The sequence below is a fragment of the Cygnus atratus genome, chromosome 1 (assembly GCF_013377495.2).
Source record: "Cygnus atratus isolate AKBS03 ecotype Queensland, Australia chromosome 1, CAtr_DNAZoo_HiC_assembly, whole genome shotgun sequence".
Taxonomy (NCBI): domain Eukaryota; kingdom Metazoa; phylum Chordata; class Aves; order Anseriformes; family Anatidae; genus Cygnus; species Cygnus atratus.
In genome coordinates this window covers 185454779-185473998 of record NC_066362.1, presented here as the reverse complement: position 1 = coordinate 185473998, position 19220 = coordinate 185454779, and the positions used below count along the sequence as shown (strand labels likewise).

Genomic DNA, 19220 nt, shown 5'->3' with positions numbered 1-19220 from the left:
TACTCATTTGTTTAAAAATTTGGTTTTATGGGATAGAGGAATGACTTCCAGTTGGCATGCTCTCTTCCTGTACCTACTGCTTTCTCTTATGTGCTACTCGTCAGGGTTATTCTCGCTGTATTTAAGGTGGAATAAAACTTTTCAAAAATACTGTATTGCCAAATTACACATCACAAATGAAAATCAGTGATGTGTAACACTTCAAAAGCACTGCTATTTAGATGTTTGGGGAAATTGTGCTCTATTCAATTGTTTGGAAAACAAAGCCTGCTTCACATGCTCGTTTTCAGAAAGCATAAGAATCTAAGCTGGCTAGGGTTTATTGTTGACACGTGGTGGTAACAGGTCATGCAATGAGATAGAAGCTTCATGCTTGCATCTCAAAGTGTGATGATCAAATACATTCAGTAATGAGGATTTGTGGCTTTTTGTTTGTGTATTTCTGGGAAGCTTTATAGTACGGTAGGACGGTCTACCTAAATATCAAAACCATTGCTACCATCCACAATGTTGATTAGTAAACCCCCCAAAATACATATTTTGTCCATTTTTCTTCTTTGTGTGGTTTTTGACTGTGTGGTTCTGGGGAGATTTTTGACCCTTGAATTTATGTAATTGCTTGTAAAAGCAGGACAGAGAAGGTAAACATAAACTAGTTAAACAACATTGACTTATTTCTCTTTTTTTCCCCACAGTTTTAAAATTGTGAAATCATGGCTCATTCAAAGACGAGAGCCAACGATGGAAAAATCACATATCCTCCAGGAGTCAAAGAAATCTCTGATAAAATATCTAAAGAAGAGATGGTGAGAAGACTGAAGGTTAGTAAGCATGCTACTAATGGCAGACTGATGTTTCTTGTATAAAGCATTCAGTGATCCTATTACTTTATTTCTTATCTGAAAGGGTATTTTTTTTTTCTCTTGGGCTTCATGACAAAACATTTTCTATGCTCAGAAGAAGGAACCTTTTGGCTATTGTGCCTTCTGTTCAACCACTTAATTGAAGTGGAGTGTCAAAAAGTATTTAAATGAGATTAAAAAATCACAAGTGGAAATAAATTGTTAATTTTGAATACTTCCTTAATTTTTATTTCAGGTCCGATAGTATGTCAGTGCTTTTAGAAATGAAAATACTTGACAACGTGAAAAGAGTCTTAATTTTAGGAAAAAAAAAAAAAAGGATGCATGAGAATACATTCGTTTTAGACATTTGTGCTCCGCATAAGGTTGACTTTAAAACCTGCTTTATTCACGTTATTTTAGCCTCTGTCACAAAGACAGTAAAAGTCTTTTGATTATACTATGCATTTTTATGTCTTCTGAATTTCTTGACCAGTTTCTTTGGCTGAACTCTACAGGAAGCATGGAGAGATTTGGGGGATAATTATGTAGCTACAGTTCTTTATCTACTCAAGTACTCTTCTGGAAAGGCTTCTTAGTAGTGTGCAGAGGGGAAGCCTGCTGCTTGGCTCGCCCTGGGAAGCAGGAGGGAACAGATCTGGGAGAGGGACCTTACATATCCTAAGAGCTGGAAAAGTTTAATTTGGAGTTTTTCGTAAGAAGTAGTTCTAAGTCATTTGCAACTACCAGCAAATGGGAAAAACAAAACAAAACAAACCCTCCCAGACACAAGGATTCCTTCTTCCCTCCCCCTTGTTAACCTTTCTGAGTTTTGGGAATTGAGTTGATAGTTGGTATGGTGCATTCTGTGATCTTGAATAGAAAACATTTATCGATCCTTTTGCTAGGAGTCACTCACAGATAAAACAATTTGTTAGCACTAGTGTTTTTTTCAGCTCATGAAAATGCATACTGCTCTTACTGATACTTTTTCTATTACAGCCTCATTTAATTTTTGGCGTTGAGTCTAGTCCTTGTATTCTGTCATCTTCATCTGTCTTGCAGGATAAGTGTACTTTGCAGAATGTCTTGTGCTTCTTGTCCAGCTGTTCACTCTGGCTGTGCGTTCATGGGTATGCAGACAGAACCACACAGCGCTCCTTCATGGAGAGCTACATGATCTAGGCTACCGGGGACACCACAAGTATATAGACCTACAGTATAAACACAGTTGCAGGTGCTGAGGAAAATAATTAGGTGAACTGTTATCCTCCTTATTCCCTGACTGCTGAATTCACATAACTATTAGGGAAGAAGCACTTTTCTGTGGATCTTGTGATTTGTACAAGCAGCTAGTTTGTTATTTCTTAAGTAAAGACAATCCATTTATATAAACGCAAAGTATTGGGAAGTCTGAGAATAAAATTAAAATATGCATGGTGAATTTCTGTATTGGTATAGCTCACCTTGCAAATTGTATGCATTTGTGATCAATGCCGTCTCCAAGTTGTAGTGGATTTTGAGAGGAGAAAGAAAATAAATGCTCAGAGCTAGGGATTAGCACTGAAGAAAGAAGGTGATAAAACATTTTGGAAATGGTGAAATAGTGTGAAGAGAGCATTTTTTTCACCAACTTCTCTTGATACACAAGAGCTAAAGGATCGTGCCATGAAATATATTAATTTTTAGACCAGCGGTCTAGTAACATACTTTCCCTAAGTTATATGAAATTAAATTGTGAAGTTTATTACTGTAGGAGAGTGTAGGAGCCAGAAAAATTGAATAGGTTAAGAAATATAGGCCACGTTTGGAAGATGAAGCTCCAGGAGTATTAATCATGGTGGTCTGGGTGCAATTTCAGGCTCAGGAATTCTCTAACCTAGTGCTTTGCAAGAAACTAGGAAAGTATGCTAGGGGAACTAGCTTGTTTCTCTTTGTTTTTCCTTAAGCACTGCAACAGAACAAGAAGATTAATTTTGTTGTTCTGACCAGTATGTAATTTCATGTTGTAAGGAAGAAAGAAACTGGAGTTTCATTTCTAGAGTAGACAAAATCTATACTTGTTGCAAGAACTCTTGTGACACCTAAATATTTATTAATTACTTTGTTAATTACATAAATCTAATTACTTCCCATAGAAATGAATGCAGTTCTTTCTTCTGTTTTTAAAATTAATTTAATAGTATGTAAGGGCAACAGTGCACCTTAGATGGTTCATCTCCTGTCTGACTTGGGAGGGCTTCATTTTTCTCAATGGAAATTGCATGTGCTTAAATTACTGATCTTCTCTGCCTAAGTCTTTATTGCCATTCTGATAATTTGAACGAGTTAATAACTTAAAATAACTGCCTCTGGGATTCAAATAAGGAAGTGGAGAAAAGCATAATTTGTTTTATCAATAGTTTTTTTTTTCCTCCAAACAATTTTTATTTATTTTAAGTTTTTGAAAATAAAAATTCTCACTAGCTAGCAGTTATTAATCATATTTTTCCCGCTATTTCTGCTTTTGTTGTATTTACAGAGTAAAATATTCAGTGTTGCAGATTCCTCCCCATCCCCCCCTCCTTCCAGATAGCCTACTGGACCCTAATAATACTAAATAGCTTTTTAATCCTGCTGGACAACGTGTGTGCTGCTGTGATGTACTGGTCTTATATTTGCTTCTGCTGAAATTGTGCGCTCTGCTTCTGGTGATGTTGCACAGGGGACGAACTTTTCTTCAGAAGCAGTAGTAGGAAAAAAGAACAACACACAAGGCTGAAAGAGAATAAAGGGGAAAAATAAATTGGAACCCTAAATGCTTCAGGAAGAAATACACCTTTTGAATAAGGTTTTGCTGTTTTCTAAACTTTTCTGGGAATGCTTCTGTATTTTTTGACTTTAGGTCAACTTGATGACATGGTTTTCTCTAGAAGATATTTGAGGGCCTACTGCCAGGCTTTCAGTAACTCTACTGAGACTGTGCATTGGGACAATTGACAAAGAACTTGAATATTTCCTTCTCACACCCTGAAAAATAAAGCATTGGTTTACTACCTTTACTTATAACAAGTACTATTGCATTGCTTCTGATAGGTGTTGCACAAACACAATTCTTAATTTTGTGTATTGAGGTCTTTTTTTTTTTCTTTATAGATGGTTGTGAAAACTTTCATGGATATGGACCAGGACTCTGAAGAAGAAAAGGAGCTCTATCTAAATCTTGCTTTACACCTTGCTTCAGATTTTTTCCTCAAGCATCCTGATAAAGATGTACGTTTGCTGGTAGCTTGTTGTCTTGCGGATATTTTCAGAATTTATGCCCCTGAAGCTCCATACACTTCACCAGATAAACTAAAGGTAAATTGAATTAACCTATTTTTCCATACCAAGTTTTTATACTGAATGATTAATATAATTGTTCATAACTTTTTTTCCCTCCATTTATTTCTAGTTCAGCCTGAGCCATCCCAGGCTTTCACTTGATTCTCGGATAAGGGTGTTCTATCAGGCCAAATGCTCATCAGATAAATTGATATATATTACATCTTCCAATAACTTGCAGGGCTTTGGACTTATATTTAAAATAGATATTTTATTGAACTATGATCAGGATTTGCGGATACTGGACTGTTACTTTACAATAAAAGCTATAAATATATATGTCTATTTCTAATCTTTTGCAAGATGGCCAATTCCTTCACTCGGGAGAACATCTCTGCTGTTTCCAATTAAACTACCAAGAGATGGTCAGTGGATTTTTGTAGATAAAAGCTACAGAAACGAAGAAAAAATATTTCTGTATAGAGGATAATTATTTCTGATGTGAGCTGGAAAATTCTGCAATTACAAGCATTGTTGATCCCACTAGATGGAGATGGTTGATTGAGAAATACCAGCTTTGAAAAGGCAGTACTATCTGCCCCATTTGTTTCAGGACGTTTCATTTTAGGTTGCCGTTGTTGTTGTTGTTTTTCTCCTTTTTTGTAGAAGTCTAACTTCCTTTACAACTTAGAATATCAAACAACTTCCTCTGCACACTCTGAATCTGGACTGATTAACTGATTGATACAGAAAACCTTGCAGGGAAGAATAACACTAAAAACTTGCATTTTTTTTTGTCTCCTTGACTTAAGAGTGTAGCACACACACATACCCTCATTCCCCCCACAGTAGGATAAAAAGATGGTTGTGGTGGCAGGGGAGTGGGAGAAATGACTCCGTTTTTAGTCTAGTGATTATGCTGACAGTGCTTCATAAGTAGGGTGAACAGTATAGTTGTAACTGTAGTTCATGCTTTGTTACCTGATGTACTGGAGAGAGACTTAGGGATTTGCTAGGTGTATTTTCTTAATTCTAAATTCTTGCACTTCTGATTACACATAATCTAGTTACCTTACTTAGTGATCACATCATCTCCTTTCTCTACTGGATTATGTTTAAATCTGTTTTTAAGGCTTCCTGACTTCCAATTCAGTTTTGAGTGTATGTTTTCCTTCACTTGTTAGGTTTATTTTTTTCTTGAGTTGGGAGTTTTAGATTTTGTTATATATAATATTGGAAGGTTTACGTTCCTGATCTTCTACTTACAGCATAAGCATGCTACTAGTACTTGGACAGAGCTCTGAAGAGACTATGAACTTCCTGTCATCACTGAGTTCTGTAGTCTGTGCAGATCTCAGAATTCAGTCTCTTGATGCAGATTTCTAAACACTTTCTGAGAAATAAAAACAGGATAAACAATAGACCTTTGCCCAGGGCTGTTGAGGTAGATTATTGCAAACCAGTTTCTGCTGAACATAGCTTTTGTGGTTGCAGGACAAGCTTTGATAGAAACGTTGAAGAGTTCCCTCCAACTTAAGACAGAGGTAGAAGGAAGAATGCTTCCTCTTGGGTTATATCTTGGCACTATTTCTACCCAGTATTTAATATTATATCCATAATGCAGCTTTAAGAATCTCCTTCGGTATGTATACCACAAGTTGAAGATGGAAAAAGGAAGTGATGAAAAGGTTAATTTCTTGAGAGGGGAAAACCAGTGATCTTAAGTGTTTACTCTTACTTTGTACCCCTGTCACTTGAACGACGTGAATTTACAGAGAGAAGGAATCAGAATTTGAGGATCCCTTCTCTTGTGTATCCTCAGTATAAATCTTAAATACCTCACTGAGTACTGAAAGATCTTTTCCAATAGGAATGGAAAATGCCATGACTGGGGTAAAAACAGAAACGGAACAGGACTGCTCTTCAGGGGTGTGAGAACTTTTACCTTAAGTCCTCAGTCTGGGGAAAGCCTAGAGCCCAGCTCTGATTTTCTTGAGGAAGGTGTTCTATCCACTGCTGTGTGTCAAAAAACCCCAGTACTTAGGCGTGTAGATGGTACTCTTGACTCAGCTGAAATCGAGATGTTTGAGGGTGTATATAGTAGCAGAACTTAAAGTATCTGAATGTGTTCTGTGGTGAAAGCTATGGCTCTGATACACACTGAAGCCATTATGTGGTTAATTGGTATCAAGACAACAATCCACAGAAAACATCTGATGTTCTTCCTAAAGTTGAAGCATAAGCACTTGTGGTTTTAGAGTTTGGGTTTTAATGTATGCTTGCTTTATGGAGTCTGATGTGAAGCCATATTGTCAAAGCTGTGGAAGTGTTGCAATTTCTTAGCTGCAGCCAAAGTTTATTTATCCTGTGTTTTACGTTTATAAATGTGTGTTCAGATGATATATGCTGTATGCTCAAAGAAAGAAAAAGCTTTGGGTCATACAACACTAGATACTCAAAATCAGCAGATACTTTTCAATCTGTCTTGCTTCCTTTAAAACAGGAATAGGAGGAAAAAAAGGAATGCATTATGAACTTTTCACACTCTGCCATTATTATTTGCAAAGCATTCAGCTATTAGACATATTGCCCATGTATGCTATTTATTAATATACGTATACATGTGCAATACAATGTGTACTTTATTATGAAAACTAGTTTTGATCTCAATAGGATCTTTGAATTACGTTCAGTAAATAAATGTTGCATACCAAGGTGCAGGATTAAAAATAGAGATACTTTGTTAAATGAACACAATCCATTCTTGCAATGATTGAGGTTCATCTGTACAAGAAGCATTTTCAAAAAGAGCCATTATACTTTAAACATGAGCTCTAAAATGAAGTAGTTCTTATGTTTGGCATGGGTCATTCTCCCAGATGCTCGTTTTCTTGTTTATTTGAATCTTAATCTTGGCTGAGATTGAATTTGGATGACTGCTAAACTTCACAGCACCTCGTGGCCTACCAGTTCTTCAGCTAAAGGAACTCCTTTCAGGTGGGCTACTGGCCTGCTAAGGGGGGAAGCCCTACTTTTAAAGGGGGCATTCTTCAGACTGATGTCTCTGGATTCTTTTTAGTGGTTGGAGTCCATTAGGTGTGTCTTTTGAACTGCATCTTCTGGTTTAATTTCAACCGAAGTGTCCAGTTCATGTGCTCTTTAACTGATCTGAAGCATGAACCAAATGCACAGCCTTCTGATCATCCCTACTTAACACTTCAAAGGTCCAATCTTATTTGAACTCAAACATTAATGTAGCTGCATCTTAGAACCATGTGCTTGCTGGACTTTTTTTTTTTTTACCAAGATACGATAGTGTCATGTGTAATCTAAGTCTTGGTTTTACCTAGAAGAGTAAATGCTTGTCTTATTCACTAAGGCTGGTATTTTGTTGTCATAGTCTTAGAAAGATGGAACCATGTTCTCATTTTTTGTCCGTTTCATTGTTCTTGGGGGAATAGGGGGCAAGGTTGAATGGTCATTTGAAAACATCATAGAAAAGCTTTCAGGGGCAGGAGGGGAAGAAGCTCATAAGCTTTCCATGTACATATGTGTATCCTAATGTGGAAGTTACATTACAATTCCTTTCTTCTAAATAAACTTTTCAGGGCTAACTGTAAGGCTTTCATGTATTTATGATGACTTTATATACTTGGGAATTTATTTGCACCTAAATTATTAGATAAATTGTTATGGATACACTTGAATTTGAGAACACTGTCTCTGAATGATGATGATACTTATCAATCCTTTTGATTTGATTTAGTAGTTAGGTATTTCCAGGTATTCATTGTTTAAATCTAAAAAGCATTTTAGAAAGACACCTTCTTGTGTGTTTCCGTTCTGTTCATAATTGGCTGTTCCTTCTAAACTACTTAAATTTGTTTTGTGTGAGACTTTTTCTAAAGAAGTCTTGTGGTGCTGAAAATTGATATGGAAAGCAGGGAAAACCTGGTTTGTTGTTTTTACCTGTCTTTTGCAAGAGATGTGGTCTGTCAGTAGCATGGTGATTGAGACATGCATAGATGCTGCAGTATAAGCCTGTTAATAATACTCCCAGGAAGGCTGCAGTTGGTTTCTGCTTTTTTCTTCTTCTCTCCAGTCCAAACCTGTTGTAGCATACAGTAAAGATGTAAAATTCGTTGTCCTTGTGAATAACATTTTGACTTCTGCAGCATGTCAGCCAATTGCAGTTTTGTTTGTCAAACTGAGTATTTCTCTTTGGAAAATAAAATTTTGTTTCCTCTGAAAAAGGGCACTTCCTCAACCCTTTATAAAGAGGTTAAGCGTTTTAAGATTACTCCTTGATGTACTCGGAGGTATTTTGTAGATTTTGGTTTTTTTTGGACAGTGAAATAGTGTTTGTCATTACTGCATATTTTGTACTGTTGAATATTAGTGATTTAAACAGGTAATTATTATAGCTTTAAAAGTTTCATTGCAGTTGATTAAATGTCACTTTTCTTTTCAGGATATATTTATGTTCATAACAAGGCAACTTAAGGGTTTAGAAGATACAAAAAGCCCCCAGTTCAATCGATATTTTTATTTACTCGAGGTAAGCTTGATAACTTATCTCATGATAAATCTTAAATGTGATTTTTAAACGTAATCTTTTATTCACTACTTCTATGTTTTTCCTGTTCAACTTAGAACATTGCTTGGGTGAAGTCTTATAACATATGCTTTGAATTAGAAGACAGCAATGAGATTTTTACACAACTGTACAGAACACTGTTTTCAGTAATAAAGTAAGTACTGTCACCACGATTATTTTATTGCATGGTTTAGGTGAGTTGTTTCTCACTTAAGTATTCTGCCTATTGGGTAACTTTCAGCATCAAGCTTAGTTTTGATACCCCTTTAATTCAGTTTAACTAAAAGCAGCAGTATAAATGTAACAGACTGTCAGTTCTGTCTTTTTTAATTTAACAAGATACACTGCAAATTGTCTGTTTTTTCCAATTAAATTTACTTTGATTGTCTTTTAGTGCAGTTATTTCACCGTGTTCTTGAAATTGAAGGTGAATGGTACAATGTACAGTTCTAAGAGAATTGGAGGATTCTCTCTATGAAAATGGGGGACAAAGGCCAGTGGGTACCAGAAAGTGCCGCTGGAGACCATCCAGTCCACCTCTCCCTTCTCAAAGCAGGGACAGCTGGAGCAGGTCGCCCAGAAGGGTAGCCAGTTAGGGTTTGAATGTCTTCAAGGATGGAGAACCTGTGGCCTTTTGGGGCAATCTGTTGTAATGGTCAGTCACCCTGACAGGAAAAAAGAAATCTCATGTTTAAATGTTACTACCTGCATTTCAACTTGTGCCCATTGCCTCTTGTCCTGTCACTGGGCACCACTGAGAAGAGTCTGAGTTTTGTCCTGTACTCCCAACATCAGGTATTTAAATACGATAAGTTCTTCCCAAACCCTCTCTTCTTAAGGCTTTAAAACAAAAACAAACAAACAGCCAGCTCTCATCCTCTCCTTGTACAAATGCTGCTCCAGTCCTGTAATCATTTTTGTGGCACTTTGCTGGACTGACTCCAGTACATCCATGTTTCTTCTGTACTGGGAAGCCTAGCACTGGACAAAGTGTTCCATATGTGAACTCAAAGGTGTTGAGTAGAGGTGAAAGACTTTCTAATATTCCATTTTTTTCTTACTGTAGGGCCAGATATGGTCCATCTTCTCTTTTAATGTAGTAAACAGAGAGGGCATGAGATTTGAGAACATTTTGAGAAGTGGCGTGTGCAGGACGGAAATCTAAGTAGTTTGACTTCGTAAGAAAACTTGTGATTTGATTATTATTGTTCTTCCTTGTTTTTCTTTGGTATTACCTTGAAGAACATTCTGATTGGAAGTTTCTGTTTTATACAAATGGTGCACTAAGGATTCTTGTTTTTAATTTCAGCAACGGTCATAACCAAAAAGTACACATGCACATGGTTGATCTCATGAGCTCTATCATTTGTGAGGGAGATACTGTGTCACAGGAACTTTTGGATACAGTGTTAGTTAATCTGGTGCCCGCACATAAGGTAAGACTTAGTAGTTTAATTTGTTTTGATTAAAATGTATTATATATATGTATATATTCAGATATTTAGATTCCATTGAGAGAATAACTGTAGCAAATGTGTTCCTCTCAGTTGGATTTCTTTAGCAAACAAATCAGTTTAAATGGCTGTAAAATTCAGTATCATTTTATTGCTTTGATTCACTTGGCATAAATCAAAGTATCAGCAAAGTCATTTTGAAGCTTTAATGTTATATGAATGTACAGTTTTTTGATACATGGCCAATACTGGCAGATGTTTTATATAAAGACATACATTTGAAAAATGTCTTTGAAAATTAAAAAAAAAAGTCTTTTGAAAAATTTTTAATTAGTGTAATGCTGTATCAACAGTTCAAAATATTGTGCTGCCCTAAGCAGAAGGGAAAAAGTTATAAATGTTGATTTGATGTCATTGGAAGCGTGTCAGCATGGTTTTGATATAGGCCTAGAACAAACTATGTTCAGAAACAGTGGTGTCTGAAGAGCCCAGGTTATGGGAATTTTGTAGGAAATGTGTACTTAGCTGGATTTTGGACAGTTGTGCATGTCCAAAACAGCTTTTTTTTTTTGGGGGGGGGGGAGTAAGGGGGGAGAGAAGGGGATATTTTGAGGAAAAAGACTTTTTAAATGCTTTTTATAGAAGCTGTGATGTGAGTGGATGCTAGCTAAGGGATTTTTGCTCTCTGAAAAATGTAGGAGGTAGCACGATGCATGGTGCCTTACCACAGGCCATCAGTTTCAATAAAAAAAACAACACATTACTTATATTACTTATTTTTCTATTGACAATGAAAGGCAAAATGTTTAGTATAGGCTAATCTCTTTATTTTAATTGGAAACGTTTTAGCACTGTCATTCAGGGGTCTACTACTTTTAAGCTGGTACCAGATTGAAAATTGTGTAGCTAAAACTCAGGTTTACAAAGTAAAGCCTTGGAATACAAGAAACAAAAATAAGAGTATGCAGAATACGTCAGTTTGTATATTCTCAGTTAAGCACTTGTTCTTTGTTTCGTTGTGTGACCTGTGTTGAACTTGATTCAGATGTACTGTTTTTTTGATTCAGGCTTAATAAACTGATTTTAAATTGAGTAATTTGTATCCTGTTAGTTTGGCTGTAGCACGGAAACAAAATTGCTTTATAATGGATTTAAAGTTATTGACTGAGGACATTTTATCAGGATAAGGAATTTGGGGTTTTATTTTCTTTTGCCTCTGATTGAAAAAAACTTTGACTCTTTGGATAGGATACTAGTTTATAAGTTGCTTTTTAACTGAAGTAGTTTTGTAACTTTGTTCCACGTTCTGAGTAGTTTTAACTTTGTTTTAATTTTTTTAACCTTTTTCACATTAATGGAAAGAAGCTTCTAAGATTTTTGTTTCATCTCAATATCTTCATATAATGTTAATGTAAAATTTTGGAGCTTACATAGAAGCTACAGACAGTGGTTAGGTGGATAATGTCGCATTGGGAGCATGTATTGAATTCAGAGTGAGAATTTTTCCACTTGTTTCCACTAAGCATAAAACCACAAGGGGATTAAGTTTAAGGTCCACTGTAGGAAAGAACTATGATTTGGCTGATCTAGCTGTTAGGTTGTACGGGCTATAGGAAAGGAAAATCCAAAACCAGACTGACCAAAAATGACATGGTGGCAAGTGTTGGTGTAATGGTAAGTAGTGAATCCTTATCTAGCTGGATTCCCTGGGAACCAAAGGAATATTTTTTATGGAGTGAAAGAAGCATAGATTTGTTATTAACTCAGATTTGCAAATAATCAGATGAGATGTTGTATGTGAGACAACGATATTCACATCAGATGACACAGGCAAAGCATGTATTTTGCATACAGCCAGAAATAGTGTTGTACACACGAGGGACTGTGGAGTGAACTGCATGACTGTATTCTGGAAAATAATGATACAGCTAGTACGACTTCTGGTGTATAAACAGTTGTATTGGGTAATGGTAGTTTGAAGACTTGTGGAGCTTAATTTTATGTAATTTTTAATTTTTATGTAATTTTTCAAAGGAGCAGTCTGTAAGTGTGCATTGGGAACAGAAGGTTCAAACAGCTCCTCTAGTTTTGCACCCTGGATGCTAAGGTCCAGTGGCTGGGTTTTGATACTAAAATTATATGAATATTTTTTAAGAGTTACAGTAATTAAACGAGCAATTTACTAAAGGTTCCTTCAGTGCTGGTTCCTCTTAAAATCAAGGTCAGTGCTTCTCCTAAGAGAAGTGCCAGATCTGGTCCATAGTTCTGTGTAGTAAGTCTAAGTAGCAATGGTGCTAGCAGGATGACTGCAAAAACTCCGGCATAAGGAGCACAGCAAAAATCTGGTATGCTATCAAATGTCTGCCTGCCATAATAATAATAGTAATCACTGATCAAGTCTAAGATGTTCTAGCTCCCTTGAGTTAGTAATCCATCACTCTTGGTCAATAAAAGCTGCGTTGATGTAAATCTGAATGAAAGTGGCCGATGCTAATACCACAAGACAGGTACGTTAGGCTTGCTTGAGTAGTAGTACAGCAGAGACCGGATAATAAAATAAAACAACAAACTTAATTTGTTGGACCATGTGCCCAGCTCTGAATTCCTTTGCTGTTTAATCATTTTCTTGGTTTTGTGGTTTGGCTTCTTTGTTCCTTTCTATGAACTCCACTGAAATTCCTATGATAGGATTACATGAAGAGGGAATAAAATTTAGTTAAGAGGGAATGAAATTTAGTGAACTAAGCCCAGAAAAGACCAGAGCGAAGGGAGAGGTAGTCAATATAAAAATTCAAGAAAAATTAATAGCTTTCCTTTCTCTTTGAGTTGTCTTTTTAGCTTATAAAACCTTTATGGTAGCGCCTGCAAACGCTTTTGTGTTTGTGCAGTTCGTTAGCAGGCAAATTGTGCTTTATTTCGTTGAGTGTTTGCCAGTGTGTTTCTTTTTCAGCCTCAGGAGTACTACAGGGAATCCCACATGATTTACATGCTTATCGTCCTAGGAAAGTGATATTGACAATTAAATTCCTAACTGGCTCTATCAGAGAATTGCTTAATAATAAGTGTTATCTATCTTGGCAACACTTCAGCTCAGCTTTCTCTGTATTGTCAGCCATTCCTTAAAAAAAAAAAAAAAAGCTGTTTTCCCTCCCTCTCCCTCAGAAGAACCAGAGAATCTGTTAAAGCTGCTTTGTGAGGTGCTCTTGGGTGCCAATTCTACTGCTGTGCCCTTGATAAGAAGAATCAAATTGAAGGTTCTTCTCTAATTCTGAGAAAATGATGTTTAAAATGTATTTTTTTTAGGAACATTGGCTCTAGATAGACAGCTTTGACACTTTGATTTTAGTCCTACAGTTAGAAAATTAAGGACTGGGTTGGTGCTAGCTAGTCTTTTTGAGGAAAAATGAGGGACCTGCATTTGTTCTCTGCTTTTAAAGTGTAAGTACAAATTATTTCACTAATAATTGCTTTGAGCTGTTAAATTGGACATTATAGGGCAACTGGAAAAAGTAACTGGGGACAAAAATCAGCAGAGCCAAACCACTGGGTTTTGGCTCTGTGGCAAAGCATCCTGGAGAGCGTTGCCCATCGATCCCCAAACAGGTCTGTGCCGCGCTGCAAGGGAGGCTGCCACTGCTGCTTCTGTCTGCAGCACAAGTTTTCTCCAGTTTCGCTGGAGTAGAACAGCTATGAAAAATAAGATGAGAAAACTTAGGTTTTTACGCTTCTGGAAGATATTGATGTTAGCAATATGTACACAAAAATCACGGTAGGAGTTCACACAGCAGAGACTTCTTACAGTTGGTGAAGGTGGTTTGTCTTTTGAAGGTTATTGCTGAAGGCTTTCTAAGATTAAAAAGCCAATTGAGTCAACTGGTGGCTTCATTTCTACCCATTTTGGGACTCTTGAAAGCTTATCCCCATGGGATACTTCTGTGCTGTTTGAGGAATCCTAGTTGATTGTCCCCATCAGTGAAGGCTTTCTTAAATCATTAAAAGATCTTGAAGTACATATAATTTTTTTTCTGAATGTGGAGAAAGATAGGACAGAGGATAGCCGTATAAGATTTTAGGTAAAGAAAAGAAGGAATATGTTAAGTTAGCTCTTACCTTATAACATTTCTCCTTTGTCAGAAGTTTAAAGAATCTTTATGGCTATTCTGTTAGTCCAAAAGATAGGTCAGATGGTTTGTAAAGTTTTGAACCTTCTGGGTTTTGGCCTGGATTGCTCATGTTTTCCTGTCAACTAAGGCAATACTGCTTTTTCCTGCTTTTGTCTGTATCCTGGAACTGGAAAAAGGAAGAGAAAACTTTCTCATGTGCTTATAAGAATTCTTTGACGTTTTGAAGAAAACAAAGTACGGCTTCTGGACATTCGAGGGCCAGCAGAATTAAATCAAGTTCATGAGCCATGGGAAGAAAGTAGTTACCTTCTTTAGCCTTTTGGGATCTAGACTTTTTTTTCTTCTCAGGTTTTTTTTTTTGTATAGGATGAAGCCTGAGTAATTTACACAGGGTTGGAAATTGTTACTTCAGGCATTTGTCTCGGCAAACATTATGGTGTTGGGAGATCTTTGGCCTGATATTTAGTGGTTTAATTATGAAAGATCTTTGTTCTTTTTAGACTTCTTTTCCTAAGGCTACGTGCAAGAATCGTGTTTAATTTTTAAAATTTTAGTTAGTAGTAGTTGTGTAGATGAGTTATGACAGCTTTTTTTTTTTTTTTTTAAAATATCATCTGCTGTGTGAAAGATAACAAGCCGAAAATCGTGTGAATCAAAGCAGGTCTGCCTGTTGGAGCTTTGCTGCGCGAGGTATGCTCTTCGGGCTTGGTTTACATGGCAATTGCACCTCGCTTGGGATGTAGAGCTCACGCTGGCCCAGGTGGACGCTGGTTCCTTTGTTTTGGTGGAGGTGAACGGTGGAAATCAAGAAGGATTGGAGCAGTAACTGCCAGCAGCATACAGTTCTTATTATGGCTTTTTATGCACTTTATTTCCTGGGCGGTCACAATTCTGACAAAACAGAAAACAAATGCTACAGGTGGAAACTTTTTGTAAAAAATATTAGCCATAAAGAACAATGTAGCATGCAGAACCTTCCATTTGCTGCGATGTGGAACAGCTCTACAATTTTGCGAGAGCCAACCATTGGCAGTCTTTTACATCTTGTTTAGGTAATGGAAGGGAAAAATTATGAGGTTGAAAGTTAAGACACACTGATTTATTTTTCTTCAGGGGAAAATAAATGCTCAAAAGTGCTCTTAAATTGGGGGAAAGATGGAAATGAAGCTATTCATTTCTGATGTTCATAAGCCTGAGATGTCTCATTTCAAAGTCAGTCTTGGTAAAATGAAAGAACTTGTTCTAAGATCGCCGATCAGTCATTTTAGGACATTTTCTGTATCACGTCTCAAAGTAGTTAATAGCTTAAATTGCCGAAACTTTGACAATAAATTTTGGCTTTCCTTTTGTTACAATTTAACTGGTCATGAAAATACTATGACTTGTTTCTCAACTGTGACGATGGCAGTCGGCTTTGTAGAATGATAAATATTAAGCAAGCAAAATATGTTTTCATAGCAGAGGGTAATCGCTGAACTGCTTCTGAACTTTAATTTCATATCTCTTCTGTTCCTAATGTGCTGTGATAGCTGTGTTTCAGTTTTCCTGTAGTTGATTTGTCTCTACAAAAGCTAATATTTTTTTCCTCATTTATATTCACATGTGGCTTTTTAGAAGAAGGTAGGATTCACTGCAGGCTGGGCTTTGGTAATTTCTTACTATGTTAGCATTTTCTGAAAGCATTTTAGTGTCTCTCCAGAACCGTGTTTTTTATTCACGTTCTGTAGTGGCTCTGAGTGAAATAGATACTTCAGACTTGGACTTCATAGTCCTGACTTCAGACACTTAATTCTGTCAGTAGGCAAGTCAAAGACTTCTTTTGTTTTATATTAACACAAAACGTTAATCTGTTCCCGCTGCTGTCTACAAGCCTGTATTTCTATACAGTTTCTGGAATTATGGATGTGAAACAATCCATCTTTGTAAAAAATTTTTTTAAATTGAGATAGCAACACAGACTAAGCATATACAGGCGATATATAAGTTCTGTGTATATATCTGGGTGTGGCAACGCATCTTGTGTTTGCTTTTCTTTATGCTAAAACAATATAGATATTCCTTCTTATAGATGAGGTACATAACCAAGCTACCCTTTAAAACTGTTTTCTTTTGAATATGCTGTGTTTTTTTAATTATTATTTTAAATTGCAAAGACATCAAAATAGGAAGGATTGTATTTTTATGGAGACTTTTAGCTGTTAAAAGGTTATATGTATTTTTTGGTATCAATTACTTTGTGTCAGTGAAGTCTGGAGTGGGTGTCAAGGGCTAGGTTGCATTTTGTTCTGACAATTTTTGGAAAACAGTATAAAAATTGGAGAAAGTAGGTAGCATCCCCTTTGTGTTGTGATGGGGAGGACATGATGATGGTAATAACCCAATTAAAGAAATGGAGGGGTAGGAAGGCATGGCTTGTAATGTTTTAACAAGAACCTAACAAATCAAGAAACTAGTTTTTCTTCATGCGCATGGATTGAAGTTTTTTCTTCTGAGTCCAAAATACCAAGCATCTCTGGGAGACGCTATAGAGATACTGCGCTGATGGTTGATGGGTGGCTGCTTGATGCAAAGGCAGAATTGTACTTGGTATCACAGTCCTGTTCAGAGGCTGTGTTGACTGTAAATGCCTCAAAGTTGCTTCGCAGTGCTTTTCTGGTTTTGGGCAAAGCTGATAAAGAACAGCAGTAACGTGCAGGAACTGACATTGTTGTGTGTCAAGCTTAGAAGGGCAACTGAAAAGTAAACTGATTTATGGGGAAAGCTTTCTCAACATCACCAGTGAAGTTTTCAAAGCTTTGTTTGGACTTGGTTTTGATCTGACTGTATTACCTTTATTATTGAAAGTATAAAAAGAAGAGGCTATTTCTTTAATGCGTTTACTAGTGTATGGTAAATATGAACTCTCATGATTATTTTTTTAAGGATAATATATGTGCTTAAAATTTTTGTTTTATTTTTTCAGAATTTAAACAAGCAAGCCTATGATTTGGCAAAGGCTTTACTGAAGAGGACAGCACAAGCAATTGAACCATACATTACTAATGTAAGTGAAGACTGCAAGCAAATATGGAAATCAATGAATTTTTGAACACTAAGCTGTATTATAAAAAGAATAAATTATATATAGTTAATTAGGGTTGGGTAACTTTAGAAAGTCTCAATTGTTCTTTGAGTTAATTGTTATATTAATTAAGCACTTTCCCTTTGAGTCTGTTTCTTTACCATATAGAAACTAATAAGCCCTTAACAATTTTGTTCACTAAAATGGGGTAGTTCGCTTTCTGCTGTGTTGGGGGACCTCGCTCTCTAATCCTGAATGTGACCAGAAGACCAAATGTATTTATGTATTGTTCTGATAAATATGTATAAACACATTATTTTTGTGGCAAAGTTCTTTTCTTTACTTCTAAATAGTCTCACTCGTCTCCTTGCCAAAAAAAAAAAAGTGAAGACAGAGCAGAACTTCAATGCCATTGTCACAGGAAGAGGAGGAGATAGACACTAAAAATAGATAGCAAGAAGGAAAATTGAGTGGATTGAGGACTGTAGCCAAGTTAAGCGTAGTAAAAGACATCACAGTCTGTGCAGGAGAAGAGGGTTGAGAGGCAGAAAAGGTCAGGCATAAGTACGCTCTGAATTAAGCTGCACAATAGGAGAAGGAATTATGCTTTTTTAAAAGTAGTTAAGGATTTAGCATGTCTCCTGACATGTATCCAAAACCTCAAGAGCTTGAAAACAGTGGAAAATCTTTAATGCTTTTTGTTGCTTTCTGACTCGTAACACCTGTGGTATTTGGGAAGTAGTTACCTTTTAAGATTCAAGAAAAATTTTAGTGAAAACTCTCACTCCAAACCTGTTAGTCAAACCTGCTGTTTGGGGAGGAATTGCATGGGAATGTGTTTTTAATGTTGCTTGGCTGCAAGGTTAGATTACAAACTGGGTGACATGTTGTGGTCTTAAGGAAGTCTGTACAATAATAATCTTCCTCTTACGGAAAATGTGCACATGCATTCTTCTGTTCTTGGTTTCCCACAAGTGGGAAGTATGCTGTCTGGTTTCTTTGAGCATTATTTTCTTAAAATATATTAAAGACACAGGAGGAGTTAATTGTCTAACCAGGAATATATACATTCCAGACATCTCTGCTTCCAGGAAAGGAAGACTTTTCTACAAGATGGTTAGAGAGTCTTAACTTCTAATGAAATACACCTATCAGTTTTTACTTAATCAACATTACTGGAACCTGTTTTTTTTTTTTTTTATTGCATCATTTGTTGGGATTCACTTTATAACCTAGATACGGATTGTTTTCGTGTTTTCAGTTTCTTTACTGATAATGATTAATCTTGTCAGGACTGATTAGCATCACTACCCCCTATGCTTAAGTTTGTAAAAGGAAATTGAAGTGCCATTTAAATGAATTCTGTCACCTTGCTGGCAGGTGGAAATAATATAATCTGTTTAGCCACACTTGTAATATTTTCACCCAAAGAGAATACGAATTTGCAAAATTATGCCTTACCACCCCCCTCCCCGCAAAGTAGGAGGTAGCAGACTCCTTATTTAGTTATTTACCCATCTATTTGGAGAGGATATAGCTGAATGTCGTATAGAATTAATATTTGATATTTATGAAGTTTCTCTCAAACCCATCAAGTTTATTAAGAAATAATTGCTTTACAGCTGCATTATGCTGCTTGTAAATATAAATTCTGGAATAGTCAGTTACTAATTACTACATATTTGTTTACAACTTCTTAACCTATCAGCTAGCCAGTTGTTTCAGCTTTGTTTTGTCTAAAGGTTGGAATGATTTTAGAGTAAGTGATTATTCTTAGTAGTGCAATAACTGTACATATAGTCACATTATAAAAAGATTTGATGCAGTGGGACTCCTGTA

General features: G+C 36.3%; 1 protein-coding gene across 4 annotated transcripts in view; it reads left to right on the top strand.

Moving 5' to 3' along the window:
• The window catches only part of PDS5B (PDS5 cohesin associated factor B), a 112545-nt gene that overhangs the window by 22334 nt on the left and 70991 nt on the right, over window positions 1-19220 (top strand). For all 4 annotated transcript variants that reach the window (XM_035542709.2, XM_035542711.2, XM_035542712.2 and 1 more), the window contains exons 2-7: window positions 696-821; window positions 3978-4181; window positions 8617-8703; window positions 8799-8896; window positions 10052-10178; window positions 17283-17363. In XM_035542709.2, coding sequence (XP_035398602.1) covers window positions 714-821; window positions 3978-4181; window positions 8617-8703; window positions 8799-8896; window positions 10052-10178; window positions 17283-17363 — 705 coding nt within the window. In that variant the 5' untranslated portion in view covers window positions 696-713. The remainder of the gene's footprint in view (window positions 1-695; window positions 822-3977; window positions 4182-8616; window positions 8704-8798; window positions 8897-10051; window positions 10179-17282; window positions 17364-19220) is intronic.